This window comes from Stegostoma tigrinum, chromosome 2 (genome assembly GCF_030684315.1).
Source record: "Stegostoma tigrinum isolate sSteTig4 chromosome 2, sSteTig4.hap1, whole genome shotgun sequence".
In the NCBI taxonomy this organism is placed as follows: Eukaryota; Metazoa; Chordata; class Chondrichthyes; order Orectolobiformes; family Stegostomatidae; genus Stegostoma; species Stegostoma tigrinum.
This window is the reverse complement of record NC_081355.1, coordinates 95111072-95129973: the sequence shown is the minus strand read 5'-3', so window position 1 is coordinate 95129973 and position 18902 is coordinate 95111072. Positions and strand designations below refer to the sequence as shown.

The 18902-nt window shown below is 40.5% G+C and overlaps 1 protein-coding gene across 3 annotated transcripts in view; it reads right to left on the bottom strand.

Moving 5' to 3' along the window:
• The window catches only part of LOC125461428 (tensin-3-like), a 386950-nt gene that overhangs the window by 68431 nt on the left and 299617 nt on the right, over positions 1–18902 (bottom strand). For all 3 annotated transcript variants that reach the window (XM_048550197.2, XM_048550207.2, XM_048550217.2), the window contains one exon: positions 10476–11720. In XM_048550197.2, coding sequence (XP_048406154.2) covers positions 10476–11720 — 1245 coding nt within the window. The remainder of the gene's footprint in view (positions 1–10475; positions 11721–18902) is intronic.

The following is an 18902-nucleotide window of genomic DNA, read 5'->3' as shown; positions in this document are numbered from 1 at the left end:
ACTAGTCTACAAATGTCCGAAGACCAACCTATCTAGATCAAATGTGTTTTTATGAATAGGACAGTACAGGTTTCAATAGTGTTCGACAATATAGAAGATTAAGTAACAGAGTTATATCTTTTCATTTTACGTGCATAGACATTTTTGAATACAAAATGCGTCCTGGGAGATTTTACAATCATGGGGATGCACATATATACTAAGGCATTCTCAAGTAAGGCTTTTAGATTGCAACTGCAGCATAAGCTAATCCTCTCAATTTTTGCTTCTACATCAAATACTTGTGTCCCTATTTGCGGTTTGGTTTCTTTCTTATTGATTACTGTACATGCTTGAACAAGTGCCTTTTACTGTTGATAATTGCTACAAAGTAGAGGACAACAGCTGTTGAGGAGGATAAACACGATACAAAAGCAATACCTACTGCAGAATGCAACATGGGTTGCAAGTGTACAACCTGAATGAACAAACAGACGGTGGATAGAATTAGGAGGCAAGGCGAGGATACTGAATCTCTTATGACCTGAACTAGATTACTTTAGTTTTGTAAATGTTAAGTTGAAAAAAAACTTTATGCAGTCAAATGATGCTCTATATAGCTAAATTTCGTGCGTATGTGAATGACTGGGAGTTATATCATGCCTATAGACAACCAAGGCGGGCCACTCCCAAAGTGATTACAGAAGAGCTTCTGGGAGATGTGCTAGTTACAATGGAGCTGACAGGTGCGCAACTCAGAAAAAGGAGTAATAAGGAATCAATACAATATCAACACAGAAGAGAAATATAGTGGAGGAGGATGGAGTATCAACAATGCTACGTACCCAAGATCAAAGACACCAATGAAAATTGTTCCAAAGCTCCAAAAGCAAAAGCATATGATTGCTATCAGGTGACTTGGACAGGCTTGAAACCGACTGAAGGAGTTTATAGGGAGGGACCGGGTGCTTTTTCCTCTGAAGCATCAGAGGCTGAGGTGTGACCTTATAAAGATTTATAATATCATGAGGGGCATGGATAGACTCAATAACCAAGGTCTTTTTCTTAGGGTAGGAGAGTTCAAAACTAAAGAGCATAAATTTAAGACTGCACGGGGAAGATGTAAAAAGGATCTGAGGGGTAACTTTTTCCACACAGAGGGTGGTGTGTGTATGAAATGAGCTGGCAGAGGAAGTGATGGAGGCTAGTACAATCAAAGCATTTAAAAGGCATCTGGATGGATACATTAATAGGAAGGATTTATGAGGGATGTGTGACAAATGCTGGCAAATGGGACTAGGTCAGATTGGGATGACTGTTTGGCACGAATAAGTTGGACCAAAGGATCTGTTCATCTGCTGTACAAGTGTGATAAAATGGCATGAAGCTATCGTACTGTCATATTCGAGGAGTTACAGATAGGTAAAGTACAAATTCCAAAACATTGACTTGAATAAAATAAATAATGAATGCACATACACATAAGCAATGCCTCAGAATAATGAACAGAAGTCTAAAAGTTACAACTAAATCAGAACAAGGTTTTTAGAGATATCAATTTATACTGCATTCTTGGAAGATTGATGTATGCTACTCCACATATTTGTAGAGAAATTAGGAAAATACGTGAACTTATTAACTCGAAGGAGAAAAGTTGCAATTCTTTCACAGTTAATAAATAATTTACTCAGACCATAATTCACCTTTACCATCCATTAGCTTCAAGTTAGAAAGCTGAAAAGCTTGCAGTTGAAAAAGAAGGAGTAAAACAAAACCATAACCAGCTGACATAAAATTAATAAAAGGAAGTTCATGATGTTAATGGTCGACTTGAACAGCTATTAATCACTGTTAGAACTGCAAGTGTTTATGTATATTAATATTAATAATGTTAAAAATGATGAAAAGTGTTTGTATAGCACTGTAGCTTTGATTTCCTTTTCACATTGTATGCATGGTGATTTTTTACTTGACTCTGCTCAGGAACATCTGTGCTCCATGAGTGCTCTTAAAATATACAAAAGTGATACCAAGCATTTAAACTAGATATTTTCGATAAAATTACAGTTTAATTTCAGTTAAAATCTCCTAAAATGTCAAAATAAGCACCAGCTAAAGGAATACAGCTTTTGTCTGCAAGACATGATTATATAGAAATTGACGGGATATTTGTTTGCAATTCTTTTTGTCAAGTCATGACTAGAAACATACAGGCTGCGTCCAGCAAATAAAGAGGACAAGCATTTTAAAAGTATGAATGTTGTGAAACCTTAGTGCAAAACAGACTATGGGAATGCAAACCACGGTGTTCAGCTGAATTAGGTTGAGTATATAATCAAGCCTAGAATGGGCTTAATGCTAACAAGCATCATCTGCTCAAGAAACCATGTTTGAATTTTTACCATGTACTAATTTCTTAGTCATCAGAAAGTAATTTATTCCCATGTGGTGCTAAGCATTTTACTGTATCATATTCTAGAATGATAATCCTATTTAAATTTCAACCAGAGTGGCTGAGGAATTTATGTATTTTAACCAACATGAAGGAAATGCAGCGTTGAAGTTGTCAGTCACTACATATTACAGTGCAGAAATATTATAACACAGTTGTACTAAATAGCAAACATGTCGTTAGTTCATTATACCATGTCTTTACCACAGAGATCCTCTAATTATTTTTTGCATTCACAATGACAAATATTCAATCATCAAGTCTTGTTTAAGAGATATCAGTTAACTGAAAGCCAAATTTTAAGGTAAAAATATTTGACATGAAAAACATCAAGATTTGTTTTAGCACACCTCACTGAGAAGTAAATATTATTAAATAGCTTTCAGTTTGTTTATTAGATCCCAGAATGACATTAATTATTTCACTGGCATTCTTTGCAGAAATCCTTGTGCACCATGCAGAACCAGTTCATTTGATAGGTTCAGAAATCTGATTCTTCTTTCTAAACTTAAATTAATATGTTAATTTAGCTTCCCATTACAACAAAATACAATTTAACGTCAGAATTATTGCCATCAATAAATGAAAGGCAGTTCAGATAATTTGGTCAGGCACTAGCCAAGAGCTCATTGAGAAACCTTCCATTACATCAACATCATATTATAAGATCGTGACAAGTTACCAACAGCCCAATGTTTCCTCATTTCTTAATTGATGTCTACATAGGTGATATTTGAGCAGTCAATTCTCCAAATTTGCCTTACCAGTAGGAAGACCTGAAAATTGTGGCATGCTGCCCGCAGCTTCCAATTCAGAAAAATGAGTGACTGAAAGCGCAGAGGCAGCATGCCAGTAATTTCCTGATATTGTTGCTTGGGAAGTTGGAAATTGTCTCTTTGATATCTTAAAAATGTCACAGGTTAGGCCTGAGGTTTTCTTTTTCTTCGTCTTCAGCTGTTAAATGGTGGCACAGTAGCTCAGTGGTTAGCATTGTTGCCTCACAGCGCCAGGGACCCGGGTTCTATTCCACCCTCGGGCGACCACCTGTATGGAGTTTGCACATTCTACCTGTGTCTGAAGAAGGGTCTAGGCCCGAAACGTCAGCTTTTGTGCTCCTAAGATGCTGCTTGGCCTGCTGTGTTCATCTAGCTCCACACTTTGTTCTCCCTGTGTCTGCATGGGTTTTCCCTAGGTGCTCTAATTTCCTCCCACAGTCCAAAGATGTGCAGGGCAGATGGATCGGCTACAATAAATTATCCATAGTGCCCAGGGGTGTTTTGGTCAGGTGCTTTAGACATGGGAAAGGCGTCTGGGTGGGACGCTCCTCAGAGGGGCGGTGTGGACTTGTTGGGCCAAATGGCCTGTTTCCATACTATAGGGATTCTATAAATAAACTACAACATTGCAATTTGTTTTCAAGATGCATGAATTTACTCCCTCCATGGTTCAGCCAAATTCATTCTCTGTCTAGACCAAGTTTATTGACTGCAGGCTGGGGTAATCAAAGGGGAGCAAGAAATAGCCCTGGATAGAAAAAAATTTAAGGGAAGGGAATGCCGGTTAGATAGCTCAGTTGCCTGGACAGCTGTTTTGTGATGCAGAGTGATGTCAACAACACGGATTCAATTCCCGCACTGGGCTATCATGAAGGACTCTTCTTGATCTCACCGAGGTGTAGTAACCCTTAGGTTAAACCACCATCAGTTGTTTTTCTCTCTCTAATGTGAAAGCAGCCTTCTGGGACTATACAGATTTTACCTTTAGCCTCGTCAGGATTTTAACTCTGCAACATTACCTTGTGGTACCTGTACAAAAAAAGGTAGTAAGGGTGTTGCACAAGGTCAGCAATAAAAGTCAGCCTCTTATTTTGAAAGAACCTGTTGACACATCATGATAAGAGTTAAACTGAACTATTGGCTATCAGATGAGATACTGGAGGACATCCAATATCTGAGCCACAATGGGTCAACAATTTCAGTACAAGGAATAAAAAGTGAGCGACAAATTGACAAAAACCAAAAGAAAATTGTGTAAATTGATTATTTGTACTCAACATCTTCTGTTCCCATAGATTGGTTCAAGCACCTATAAAGTCAAGAACAACAAGTAGTAAAGACTGGTTAAAGTTCTTTTTCAAATCTAAAGGTGACTGACTTGGAATAGTTAACTGCCAAGATCATTTAAGCAGATAAAGCGATTTCAAAGACTACATAATGGATTTTCAAAACTTGTAATGTTTGAATTTTATGACAAGACTGTGATAGATTAAAAGTGTTTTAATCGCAGCATTATTAATGCCCTCAGCATTTTTACGCCCATAACATCTCTCATGTTGTTTGTGAAATAGATCTCTGTAAACATCACCCACTGTTCCTCTCTAGCCACTGTTGCATTTGTATGCAACTTGTGAATGTTATTTGAAGAAGGGTTTGGAGGAATTTTGAAGTGGTCACACCTTTGGGCTCAGTACCCATGGGCACAGCTGGACTGGAGTCTGTAATACACATCTGATAATTGTGCAAACATTCCACTTCACAATTTACAAGTGGATCCCAGCTTCTAGCTAAAATAACAGGGAAGATATTAAATTATAATTTGAGTTTAGATGGAACACCTTTGCATCCAACCAGAGGCAAAGACATACAAGTAACATACCGACCACATAAAACCAAGTTTTGATGCAAAAAAAATCCATTCCATTTGCAATCTGCAGTGGTTAGTGAGAAGGGAGAAACATGACCCAGGGGAAACTATTCAAAGTACCTCATTTGAAGCTTTCTGAAGACTGAACTAAGAAAGGCCATTGCTTCCTCTCAGACTTGTGCCTTATTGCATAAATAAGCTACTGTGCAAAACCACTTATCTCGAGTTCATGAAATTGAGACCTTATGAGTTTTAATAGTGCTTTGGATGTCATTCTGGAAAACATGCTGCAATTTCAAAGATTCCTCAGTTGTTCAATATTCTAATCATGTAAATTCTGGAACTTTCCCTTCCTGAGACATCGAGATCACTACAGTGATCGCAATGTCAAAACATCACCAACTTGATCTTAAAATTAACTGCACAATAAAAGGTTTTGACATTGAAAAACAGCAACCAAGTGAGTAACTGTTTTATTGAAAGGAGATGGAGTTTGGGGCTGGAATGTGAGGCCTTCTAAAGGGCTACTCAGTCATCAAGGGTCCAGAGATTACACAATGCTATATATCTGCCTCCAATTTAAACTTAAGGAGAATGACAACATTCCTCATACCATTCAATTTTCCTGCAGTCATGAGTGAATAGTCAAATGATGAATCTGAAACACACTGGTGTCTCTCCAAGCAGATCCAAATCTAGCAACTGCAGAGTTGCTGCAGTGTAGCGGTTTATCACTTTTGTTTCACATATGAAAAGTGCTCAGTTCAAAATGTGCAGCAACCTTTTCAATGCTTAGCTTCCATGTAGGACCAAAAGTTGTTTTGTTTACATTGCAAGTGCTACACCTGCCCCTATACCTCCCCCCTCACCCCCATCCCAGGCCCTAAGAAGACCTTCTACATCAAACAGATGTTCACCTGCACATCTGTTAATGTGATGTACTGTATCCGCTGTTCCAGTTCTGGCCTCCGCTACATCGGGAAAACCAAGCGGACGATTGGGGACCGCTTTGCAGAACACCTACACTCACTTCGCAACAAACCACTACACCTCGCAGTCGTGAACCATTTCAACTCCCCCCGCCATTCCTCAGATGACATGTCCATCCTGAGCCTCCTGCATTGCCATGATGACGCCACCCAAAAGATGCAGTAACAGCATCTCATATTCCGTTTGGGAACCCTGCAGCCCAAGGGTATCAATGTGGACTTCACAAGCTTCAAAATCTCCTCTACCCTGTCCAAGTCCCAAAACCAGCCCAGCTAGTCCCCACCTCCCTAACCATTCCTCCCACCTCCAACTCCTACCCCCTCACCTCATCCCGCTCCTTGACCTGTCCATCTTCCCTGGTCCGACACATCCTCTCCCTAACTGCACACCTACATTCGCCTTCACTGGCTATAACCCAGCCTCTTTGGCCTGTCTGTCTCCTCTCCACCTATCTCCTCATTTATTCATCTTCTATCTGCCTTCCCCCTCTCCATATTTATTTCAGGATCCCCTCCCTCATTTCTGAAGAAGGGTCTTGACCCGAAACATGAACTTTCCTGCTCCTCTGATGCTGCTTGGCCTGGTCTCTTTTTCATCATTTGCAAGCTTCACATAAAATTCAAACAAATATCCAAGTTATCCTAATTTAATTTACCCTATCTTTGTTGTGACAAAATTCTGGAACTTCTTACCCAACAGCATACAACATGACAACAAAATGTGAGGCTGGATGAACACAGCAGGCCAAGCAGCATCTCAGGAGCACAAAAGCTGACGTTTCGGGCCTAGACCCTTCATCAGAGAAGGGTCTAGGCCCGAAACGTCAGCTTTTGTGCTCCTGAGATGCTGCTTGGCCTGCTGTGTTCATCCAGCCTCACATTTTGTTGTCTTGGAGTCTCCAGCATCTGCGGTTCCCATTATCTCTGATACTATTTTAACCCAGCATACAACATGGGACTGCTTTCAACATCTGTGGTTTAAGAAGCAGCCCACAACCATCTTTTCAAGGAAAATAAGAATGGCTAATAAACATCAGCCTCTCCAGCAAATACCACATTCCAAAAGTGCTTTTCTGAAACTATATAGACATGCTGTGTATTGATTTTTTTTTAAATGTAAGTGATTTTCAAATCATTAGTGTAGCAGAAGACACAAACCACTGAATCCATCACTCCAAATTTTCAGAAGTTTTGTCAGTTACACATATCAGTCCACATTCATATGTGACAATTACATAGAGTACATAGAACATCACAGCACAGTACAGCACAGCCTTCGGCCCTCGATGTTGTGCCGACCTGTCATACCGATCTCAAGCCCATCTAACCTACACTATTCCATGTACGTCCATATGCTTGACCAATGATGACTTAAATGTTCCTAAAGTGGGCGAATCTACTACCGTTGCAGGCAAAGCATTCCATTCCCTTACTACTCTCTGAGTAAAGAAACTACCTCTGACATCTGTCCTATATCTTTCACCTCTCAATTTAAAGCTATGCCCCCTCGTGCTCACCATCACCATCCGAGGAAAAAGGCTCTCCCTATCCACCCTATCTCACCCTCTGATTATTTTATATGTCTCAATGAAGTCACCTCTCAACCTTCTTCTCTCTAATGAAAACAGCTTCAAGTCCCTCAGCCTTTCCTCGTAAGACATTCCCTCCATACCAGGCAATATCCTAGTAAATCTCCTCTGCACCCTTTCCAAAGCTTCCACATCCTTCTTATAATGCAGTGACCAGAACTGTACACAATACTCCAAGTGCGGCCGCACCAGAGTTTTGTACAGCTTCACCATAACCTCTTGGTTCCAGAACTCGATCCCTCTATTAATTAAAGCTAAAACACTGTATGCCTTCTTAACAGCCCTGTCAACCTGGGTGACATCGTGGGACTATTTCATTAAACTACCAGAAAGGCTGACCAACTGCAAACATAATATCACAACTAGTAATTGAAGATGTGGTACAATCATCGAATGAATATTTTAAGTCAAGAGCTAAACCACTTCATCCTGGTATAACTCCATTTGTGGTTTTAAACTGGCAAGATGAATCAGCAATACCATGAAATGTGCATCAGCAATTTGCTTCCTCTTTCACAACCATAAATACCAAACAATATTTATCAATGACTCTTCTCATGTTCAAACCAGAATATTTACAATCAATCACTTCTAACAACAACAGAAGACCGGAACGAAATGCAGGAACAATAAGCCTCTAAACATCTAAATGCTGAACATTTTTCATTCCCTTCTAGCCCAGGACACAAGTTGAACTCCAGACTGTTAGACTATGTAAACTCATTAATTTTCACTGCCTGAACTTTTCATTGGATGAACCCCATCAGAGGGATAACATCTTACCTTTGGAAAAGAGAAACGGAAGCAGCAAAACCCACCACGTCAGCCAAGCTTTGAACAATACAGGTGACATCCAGTTGAGGTTTCAAGGAAAGGCCACTATGTCAGCCAAACAAAGGAAGAACCGCTGCATTAAATCATTAACTTCAACGGTGCTATTTCAATGTCATAATATACTATGCCCAGAAAAATTTGTAAACACTTCTGCATATTTCTCTCTGCACAGTTTGTAAATTTTGATATATTAATCAAACAGACGGCATCTATAAGAACACAGAATAGCACAGCACAGGAATGGGCCCTTCGGCTCACGATGTCTGTGCCGATTGTGATGCTGTTCTAAACTAGTCCCATCTACCTGCACATGTCCATACCCAGGCAACTACCAGCCTCCACATGTTAAAAAAAACAAACATTCTTTGCACATCTCCTACCTATGCCCCAGAGTATTTGATTTTTCCATCTTGGGAAACAGACTCCAAATATCCATCTTAGCCACATCTCTCAAAATTTTATATTCCTCTATCAGCCACCGATGCTCTAGCAAAAACAAGCATTGAGCAAATTTTGTCAAGTCTAAGTTCAATCCAGTACTAAATTAACCAACATTTACATTGAAGACTTATATTTTGATAACAATTTTCCCAATTCATGGGCACTATTTAGCTTCTGGAAGACAAATACAACTTTACATAAACTGACATAAGCTGTTCTTCATATGAAGACTGAAGATACCTACAATAAAAAAAGAGGCAGAATATCGCATTTATTTTGTTATTGTAGGTATTCTGCCTCATTTGTAATTGCCCCAGGTGATACTTTTGACAGTACGTGAAAATTGTATTTTTCAGACGTCTTTGAAGAGTGAAAAGATTTTGTGCCATTATCATGTAACAGTGTTATTTACACATCTAAGATATAGTAATTTTATAATTTGGAAAACAATGAACAATTCTCCAAAACTTTCGCTGCATTTCTCTTGAAGACATTAAGTTGTATGTTGCTCCACACACTGCCACTAATACCTCATCCAGTTAAGGTTTCTTCCTGCATGACTGCTGTCAGTGAATATGTTGCAATACAGATGAGCTCAATGCTAGTTTCCCTAAATGCATACAAAAGATCCCAGTTTGTTTTTTTTTTGGTTAATGACTAAATGCATCAACTCTGGCACTTGTCTACTTTTCTTGTTTATGATTAAAAGAGATTAACTGTTATCTTCACAACCACCTGCTGAACTCAATTACTGGATGAGGTTAGGAAGCAAACCTAGAACTTAGTGCGACAGTGAATAGCTTACTGGCAACTAACCTAAAACTGAAACTTCTATATACTAATGGGTTAAATTGCACTCCAAATGATTTCCAAATGCATTTCTTGTTTAATATTGTTCTAAAGGGTTTTAACATTGACAGGAACTGAGTGTCACAAATAGGACTGAGCATTCTAAGAAACAACCACCATACCCAGGAGTGAGTGAGGAAAACAGGACAGTTAAGGCTCCAATTGAATATGGAGACAGTTTTTTGTTTTGACAGTGCCCGGTTCATCTGTGACACATTCATAGTTAAGCAGGCTGTTGACTGACTCTTGTGGAATTCCTACAAACAAGTCAAGTAATTCTACAAGAAGTATATGGAAGATCGAGAAAATTATGGAAAGTGAATTGGATCAGCCTCAGAAGGATTCAGTAATCCTCCAGACTCCACAGAAATTTTCACAATGGCAGAGATGTGTATATCTGAGTTTCCAAAATTCTCCTTTCGGTGGTGAAGCCTCCATGCTGGGACAATAAATTCCGGAAACTTACATTATGTGTAGGAATACCGTAAATAGATTTCTAAACCATGTTCTGTTCAATGTATCAGTCTGTGTTTATGATTTTTGTCATGATGAAACAGGAAACTTTCATTAACCAGCTTGAAATATCACAGTGACCTAACAATTTTTACTCATGACATGCTTACTAGAGGGCAGTTAGATATTCAGCAATGACCTTGCTGCTGTCAGGTATCTTATAAGATAATTGTCCAGTTAATTTACCTTGTTGGCAGCCACTTCTCGAAAGTTTTTCGGTTTGTTCTTGGGCCTCTCCTGGTCGGATGGTGTCCTTGCTGAGAACAGCACCTTTATTTGTGGAATTGACACGAGTCGGAATTGGGACAAATGTAGGATCCAGATCCATTATCAGTTTATTGAGCTGTTCAATCGACTGATCAATATCCAAAGTTGGTGAAGTAGACAAATCTTGCTTTTTTGATCCCAATTCTGCTCCTTCAGCAGTCTGATTAACTTCAGAAGGTTTGAGACCTTGATTTTCACATTCAAACAAGGCTTCAGAGGTTTTATGATCTTGTAACTTACTATCTCCCGATAATGTACTAAGCCCTCTCTGTACAGCATCTCTGCTACTAGAACCTCTTGCAGGTGTATCAGGAAGTTTGAATGCTGTTTGTGTTCGGCTCTGATCTTCACCAGTCCCCACCATTGCAAACCTCAAGTCATTTTCTGCTGGATAGACATACTGTTGGGCAGCAACCATTTGCTGTTGTCGCACCCAGGTTTGAGTTGAATAATTGCTCTGGTTATAACCCTGTGGTTGTGTTGACAATGAAGGGTTTCTTGGTCGTTGATAGGCATTTTTTCCCTCAGTAATTCCAATAAATGTTCTGTCATACACTGTTTCTGTGCCTAATCCAAGGTCAGGCACGACAGTGTTGTGCAGATCATCTCCAATGTTGCTTCCAAAACCGTCCGATAGCAAAGAGTTCTGACTGCTCTTGTGAAAACTGAAGTTTCCCAGATTGTTTGATGGTTGACCTTCTGACGAGGAAAGAGTCCCGATGCTGTCCACACTGTGCAGATCATGATTTGGCATTTCATCATCTAAAATATCAGTCTCCCTGTCCTTGGCTTTCAGCTCACCATTCACATGAACCTGAACTGGTACAATATGACGGACTCCACTGTACTTCACTCTTGTGTCTGTCATATCCTTCAACTGTACAGAATTCTCCAGCCCAAATCCACTTAAAAGCCTGTCCAACTCAGCCTTCTCTTGCAGGCTTAGGCCTCGCTTAACACCTGGTGGCAAGTGCTCCTCTGTCCGGTCTGTTCTTATGGAGGCTGTAGAGTTCCCAGAGTCACTACTGACTGACAGAGTATGGTCAATTTGGTCAGGTCCTGTAGTTGCGTGAGCACCGCCAATAGGGATATTTCCCTCAGAGGAGCTTTTCTTTCGTACCTTGGCATACAGACTTCCATCAATTGGCCCTTGGGTGTGTGACACTAGGGTAAGAAAGAAGAGGAGAATTATTAACCATATCTAATCACAGTAGCCCAACAGTTATCACAATCTGTCAAGATACAGCCTAGAATTCTTGGTCTTAATGGTGTACTAAGATTGTGTTATCAAAGGTAGTTTGTTTTAAAGTTTCCAGGCTGATTTTAAATCTATCAGTAATGTTCATTAACTGACTCCACATACTCAACAGAGCCACTATGTAAAAGGAAGTCACATATGTAGAAGAGTTATTTTTTTAGACTAAGTACACAAGCTTGGAGCATTACTCATCTAGCTCTAACTTTCAGTTCATTTCACATTAAAAATATTATTACTGGGAATGATTTGTGCATTTAAAGCTCACACTCCTTAACAAAACATAATTAGAAACTCATGTTTATCATTGAATATTTTCTATTCAGGACTTTTTGAACGGTAGAAATAGAAAAGATTGAATTCATCTTGTATAAGTGTACCTAGAACAGTCCTAGCAGGCAGCAAGCTGCAACAGATATCTCCACTTGTGCAATGTACCAGAATTTATTTGGGACTTCCTGGTGCATACGTTATCCAGCCAACCTTGTGATTATAGATAGCTATCATATTTTACTGCTAGCAAATCCTCTCTGAATCTTGTACAGAAGATACAATCAAAATGACAAGCAAACTGACCTTTTCTTCCCCTCAAGGCACCAAGGCAAAGGAATTACAACAGTTAAAATGACAGTACACACATCCACTGGAGGGCATTATTATTGTTACTTAATGACATTGCATAAAAAAGTACAGTATTTCCCGATATAATTGGGGATGTTAATATTTACAACAAGCCAGATTAAATCTTATTTTCTATTTACTTACCTGTAGTAGGGAGCCCATTACAACGCTACAAAATCTGCAATATTTATGCACTGCACCTGCTTGCTATATAATTCACCTCTCTATTCAAATACATGTAACTGTTATTATAAAGCACAAAAAGAGTGCTGTTGCAAGGGTTTGAGTTTTCCCAATGACTATGGTTTCATTCTTAAACTCAAGATCATTTTCAATTGCAAATCTCAAATGTAATCGGTTGAGTGGATGTCTCCTGTATTTGGTGACTTAAACAACTACAATGCACAGACTTACTGAGTAAAAATGCTGCTCAGCAAACAAGTATATAAGTCAGAAGACTGCAAGGTCTGGTTCCTGCTGTGTATTAGATACCATCTGATGATAAGACTCCACTGTGATATCCCGCACACCTCAAGAACCTACTGACATTTACTGTCCAAGCTCATAGAAGAATAATCATTTAATTCAAGTAGTGAAGTGCTGCCAAACTACACATGTATTAAGGACATAGGAGAAAATTGACATTTTTGTAAAGTCCGAATGAAGAGCAGTTTGCTATAAACCACAAGAACAAAGAAATGCATTAATTCAGAAGCTGTTCCCCCCCCCCTTGAAGACATCATTTCTTATTCCTCTAAGTACTGTGAACTAACTATGATTGTAGGAACATGGGTTCTGTGAATAGTATGTATCATAAACAACACCTGCTACCTGTCCCCTAGATGGCATTATCCTGCAGTTTAAAACATTTCAAGGATTATCAATTTACTTTTCACTTGAAAGTACTATTAATTATATACATAAAAGTCATTTTCTCCCACTTCTGCAAGCACAACAATTAACACAATTCCTTGGAATTTTTTTTTTACATTGAGAATCTGACACATTTTCTGTAATGCAGTTGTACAAAGTTCCTTACTGAAACAACATTCTTAAGTTGCTCTCATTTCATCCCACTGCTTTCCTCACCTCCAAAAAAACCTCATTCCGCTGGACAAAGAATTGAACAGGGATTTAAAAAGAATGTACCTTTTTTTTAAAACGCTCACAGGTCACATTTAGTAGCATATACAGCGTGGAAAATTATTAATTATTAAAGATAAATAAAGAGATTGGTTAAAAAATAGTTAATTTTTTCTCAAAAATGCATCTTTCACAATTTGTCCTGTCCAATGGAATTCCGTAATTACAAATTAACCAAGTTCGGAGGTCTCCATGTTTTGAATAATATCAGAACATGTCTGTTGCGTCGAAGCAGAGACATTGATCTCAACGTTATGAAACTATTAGACTGAAATGAATTACTAAACATAAAAATAAAAATCAGTTCTCTTTTATACAATGCTCTTATCTGCTTTCATGCTTTACTGTCTGGGTTAACTTTCCACAAACCCCACATAGAAGTAAACAAGATAAAGGCACTTTAAGCCGAAAACATGTTCTACAGCTAGTTCTCCTGCTGCCACTCATTCAACACAAGTCAAAATAGGGGCATAGTGATTCCAGCTAGGTAAACACATCTGGGCCTCAACCATATGTTGTCCCTACTCACAATCAGAACAAAACTCACAGTAAGAATACATAACTGATCCGTATAGGTTGTGTAAAGAAAGCAGCTAAGACAAATGCTTTGTAGAAATACTGTACACTGAGGCAACTCTGGGCTTGTTCAGCACCACATTCCTTTTTCATAAGTGGTTTTTTAAAAAAAAAATCTTTGGCTAGTCTCATTCTTTGTCTTCCCTAGCTCTGAACACAAACTCTAACATCCATTACCACATTAATCCAAAAACATCTTACCTCTCACACTGTGTTTCATTACTGCAGGTATTCAAAGTTGCTTTAAAGAGTGCAGCTTAAGGAGCAATCTCTGCACTCCAGACTTACGTGCAATAGCAGCATTGGAATGGGGCCCTTATTTTTCATTATACTGTGCGTTTTCCTCCCACTGAAGGTGACTGGTCTTACAAGATATGCATGAGACTTCACACTGGCCAAATATGGCAATGGAAAATGTAAACAAGGGGGCAGGACTTCATGTGTGTGTGTTCAAGCTAGCTGCAAGCACCAATGGAATGAGAGCTCACTGATTGAAATCATACTACATATAATTTGATGGCAGTGTTGAAGGCATTCATTTTGTTAACTGAGTCCAGCTGTTTAGTCAGAATTCTCAGAACTTCAAGTATGCAGGTTATAATTAATAAAGATAATAACTCTGACATTATGCATGGGCTATCAGCACAGAAAGGCTTAATGCAGTCAACTGAATTCTTACTCTCCATTATTTTCTCAAGATGGTAAATTATTTCAAATACTTGGGCTAATGTCCCAATTAAAAGAGCAGAAGGGTATCTAATGGCCTGAATCAGTCAGTCTCTGGATCACTGGAGATGGGGTATAAATTAGGAGGAATGCATCAGTACCCTGTGGAAGTCCTGATGCACAAACATATAGAAATTGCCTGGTAAGTTTCAAATTCTGCTGGGCTATTTTCTTTTAAATGGGATCTCTGTAAAAGTCTCTGTCACATGCACAGGATCTACCAGCATATTTAGCCTGGAAATGATACACAGTTTAATACCTTAACCAACTGGTAATCTTAATCAATCATCCAATCATCCAGACCTGAGACAAAAAACAGAAAATGCTGCAAAAGCTCAGCTGGTCTGGCAGCATCTGTGGAGACAAATCAGAATTAACTTTTCACTCGAGCCGAAACGTTAACTTTGATTTCTCTCCACTGATGCTCCCACACCAAATGAGCTTTTCTAGCAATTTCTGTTTCTGAATCTTATTTACTGCATTTGCAGTTCTTTTGGTTTTTATCTGGTCTAAACCTGACCACCTCCCCCAGCTAGGCCTGACTATCCGCTGACCATTAAACTTCAACCACACCCCCTCATGGTGAGCTATACCCAATGAATACCACTCTCCACATACAGCCAACCACCCCACTTCAACCACACCTAACTAACCACAGCCAGCAACCCAATCAGACCCGCCTATTCCCCCCATTCTGACCCAACTACCCCGAGATCACATGACCACCTTTCCCCAAACAGACCGGACTACCCCTCCTAAACCAGACCAGACCAGACCAGACCATGTCCTTCTGGCTGAACTGAACTAATCCATTCCAACCCTCTTGATCTGGATCCGAAACCCGCTTTCTCTACTGCTTCCCAACTGATTCCAACCATTCCCCTACTGTACCATGTAAAGGTTCTGAAAGGGAGAATGCTAAAGCGTGACCTCCTTGCAATCTGATGTCAGGCAAATGAACTTTCTAGGTTGCCTCAAGTCTTTGTAGCAATGCAATTGGCTACATCATACATGCAATAAAAGTACCTTCTCGTTAGACCAGCTTCCTTCTCATGCTTTAGACACGGTAGGCCCTGTAAACCCAGTCAGAAAACGAAGATGGTGACAACAACCAACCCAACCATATATTGGCAGTGATTAACATCATATGATACCATCTAAAAGATGCACTGCTGCCTTGCAGCATCAAGGACCCAGGTTCGATTCCATCCTCAGGTCACTGTCTGTGTGGAGTTTGCACATCCCACCCCCCGAGTCTGCATCCGTTTCCTTCGGGTGCTTCGGTTTCCTCCCACAGTACAAAGATGTGCAGATTAGGTGGATTGGTCATGCTAAATTGCCTCGTAGCGTTCAGGGGCGTGTAGATTAGGTGGGTCAGCCATAAGGAATGCAGGGTTACAGGGAAAGGGTCTGGGTGGGATACTCTTCAGAAGGTCGCCGTGGATTTGTAAGGGGGTGGCACGGTGGCTCAGTTGTTAGCAATGCTACCTCACAGCGCCCTGGACTCGGGTTCAATTCCACCCTCAGGTGACTGTCTGTGTGGAATTTGCATGTTCTCCCTGTGTCTCTGTGGGTTCCCTCCGGCTGCTCCAGCTTCCTCCCACAATCACCAAGATGTGCCGGTTAGGGGGATTGACTATGTTAAATTGTCCACAGTATCTGGGGGTGGGAAATGCAGGTTAAGATCCGGTACAGAGTGGGTCTGGGTGGGATGCACTTTGGAGGGTTGGTGTGGACTTGATGGGCCGAATGGCCTGCTTCACACTGTAGGGATTCTATGATGAACACCCTGCCTAGACCTGAATACCTCCCCAAAATTAGGTTCCATTTCTACCCTCCACCCCAGACAAGATCTGACTAGCACCCACCCTGACTGACACCCCAACTGACAAGATTTGGTTGTACCACTACACAAAAATACCGCTCTGCTCAACCCCTGTTCAACTTATCCCCAACTTTCTCCATTGAACAGGACCAAAACTACACCCCTAACTGACTGCCCACTCAACCACCATTCACAAGCTCATTCACTTCCTGAAAGACTTCAACTTTTAAAAATTTGCCTATGGCTGTGAAACAGGGGCAAGCCGTCCCCATCTTCTGCCTCTCTTTGTGCCGACGGCGTTCCCTCGAAACTACAGCCAGGTCCAGAGATACAACCGTTAAACTGTGAAATGACTGGGTGGGAGGTTGGTGGGAGGAACCTTTGCACGTCATGTCAATGTGTTCAGCACCGACCCTGACTGGAAGACTTTGGCCACAGTTGTTTATAGGCTCAAAATGGCTTTGAATACACTTTACAGTCATATAGAGCCTTGAACCTGGAAGGAAGTTTCAAAGTTTGAGGCATTGCTGGACTGGGGCCATTGGAGGTCAGCAGCAATGAGGAACAGAACATAGTGAGAGTTCAAAATGAGCAGAAGAGGTCTGGATGAACGTTGGCTTATGGAAGCTGGTTTAAGCCGGCCAGGACAGCACTGAAAATTTCAGCAAAAGGTAGTTAAGAGAGAGCCAGAAACTGCTGATATTATGGAGGTGGAAATAGGCAAATTGGGTTCCAGGTTGGCGACTGGGTCAGCAGCTCAGCTCATGAATAATCAGGACACCAAAGTTACAAACAGTCAGATTCAGACTCACTCGATGACCAGAGAGGGGGCTGCCATCAGAAAACACAAACTATTTAGCAGGTCAGGCAGCGTCTATCAAGACAGAAATAGAGTTGATGTTTCAGACCAATGAGTTTTCAATAGAGCTGGGGAATATATGAAATGTAATGGGTTTAGTAGTAGATTTGCTCTTGGGTGATTTTATGATGCAATTCTACCAAGGCATTTATCGCTATTTTGTCTGCAGTGCCGAATAACTAAAATATTATACCAGCTAATTGCCTGAAAGGCTGGTTGCGTCTTACAAAGCTACCAATTAGAAATCATTCTACTGTCCTTCCCAGAAGGTATTTCCTTACTCTTAGCAATTCCACTCATACCCCTGTGATTAAAGCATGCTGAGGAAAGCAATTCCATTTCCTCCTAACTGCTTTTAATCTTTGGGTTTGTGTAATGGTTTCAACAGTGGTGCTCCCTGACAATTCGATCACTCAATTCCTCTGCGGTCTGGGGGTCAGCCAGCTGATGCCGTTTAGGGTGAATTTTCATTGTGAGGAAAACTGCACTCCATTGACTTTGATGGTGGGCCCCTTCTTTAAGGAGAAAGTAGTGTGCGAACACTCTGTGTCCTTAAATGGAATGTTGCCCCAGTGTCAAAGAACATTCCTTTACAGGTGGAGTAAATAAACATATCCTACAGCTCTTCATTGCAATCTGTAAGGAAGGAACACTCACAGGGCATGCAAAGTCTGTGTGGTTGTTCAAATATATTTCTGGGAAGCATGACATGGTGTTTAAATCATGGAAGTCAAGGTGGGCAGAAACCTGACATTGCAAACGGTCCAAAGTTATAACTTTGATTTATCTTGTGAGGTCATTGAACTTCTTCTTGCATTAAAAAAAGTGCATTGGTTACTAGGTTTGGCATCCGTGGCCAAGGCTACCTCTTTCTAACTTACCAAAATCATGTTCTTCAAGGGTCCACTTCCATCAGTGCAGTAAAAGGTTCTCCTTTGTCATATTCCAGCTTCTAACACTTCGGTTGAAAAGTCTAAGTTTTAAAAGTTAGTTTTAAAATGGCACGGTGGCTCAGTGGTTAGCACTGCAGCCTCACAGCACCAGGGACCCGGGGTTGATTCCAGCCTCCGGTAACTGTCTGTGCGGAGTTTGCACATTCTCCCTGTGTCTGCGTGGGTTTCCTCCCACAGTCCAAAGATATGCAGGCAAGGTGCATTGGCCATGCTAAATTACCTGTAGTGTTCAGGGGTGGGTGGGTTATAGGGGGACGGCTCTGGGTGGGTTACTCTAAGGGGCGGTGTAGACTTGTCGGGCCGAAGGGCCTGTTTCCACACTGTAGGTAATCTAATCTAATCTAAAAGTTTAAAAAACACTAAAACACCGGCATGCTCAATTTTAACT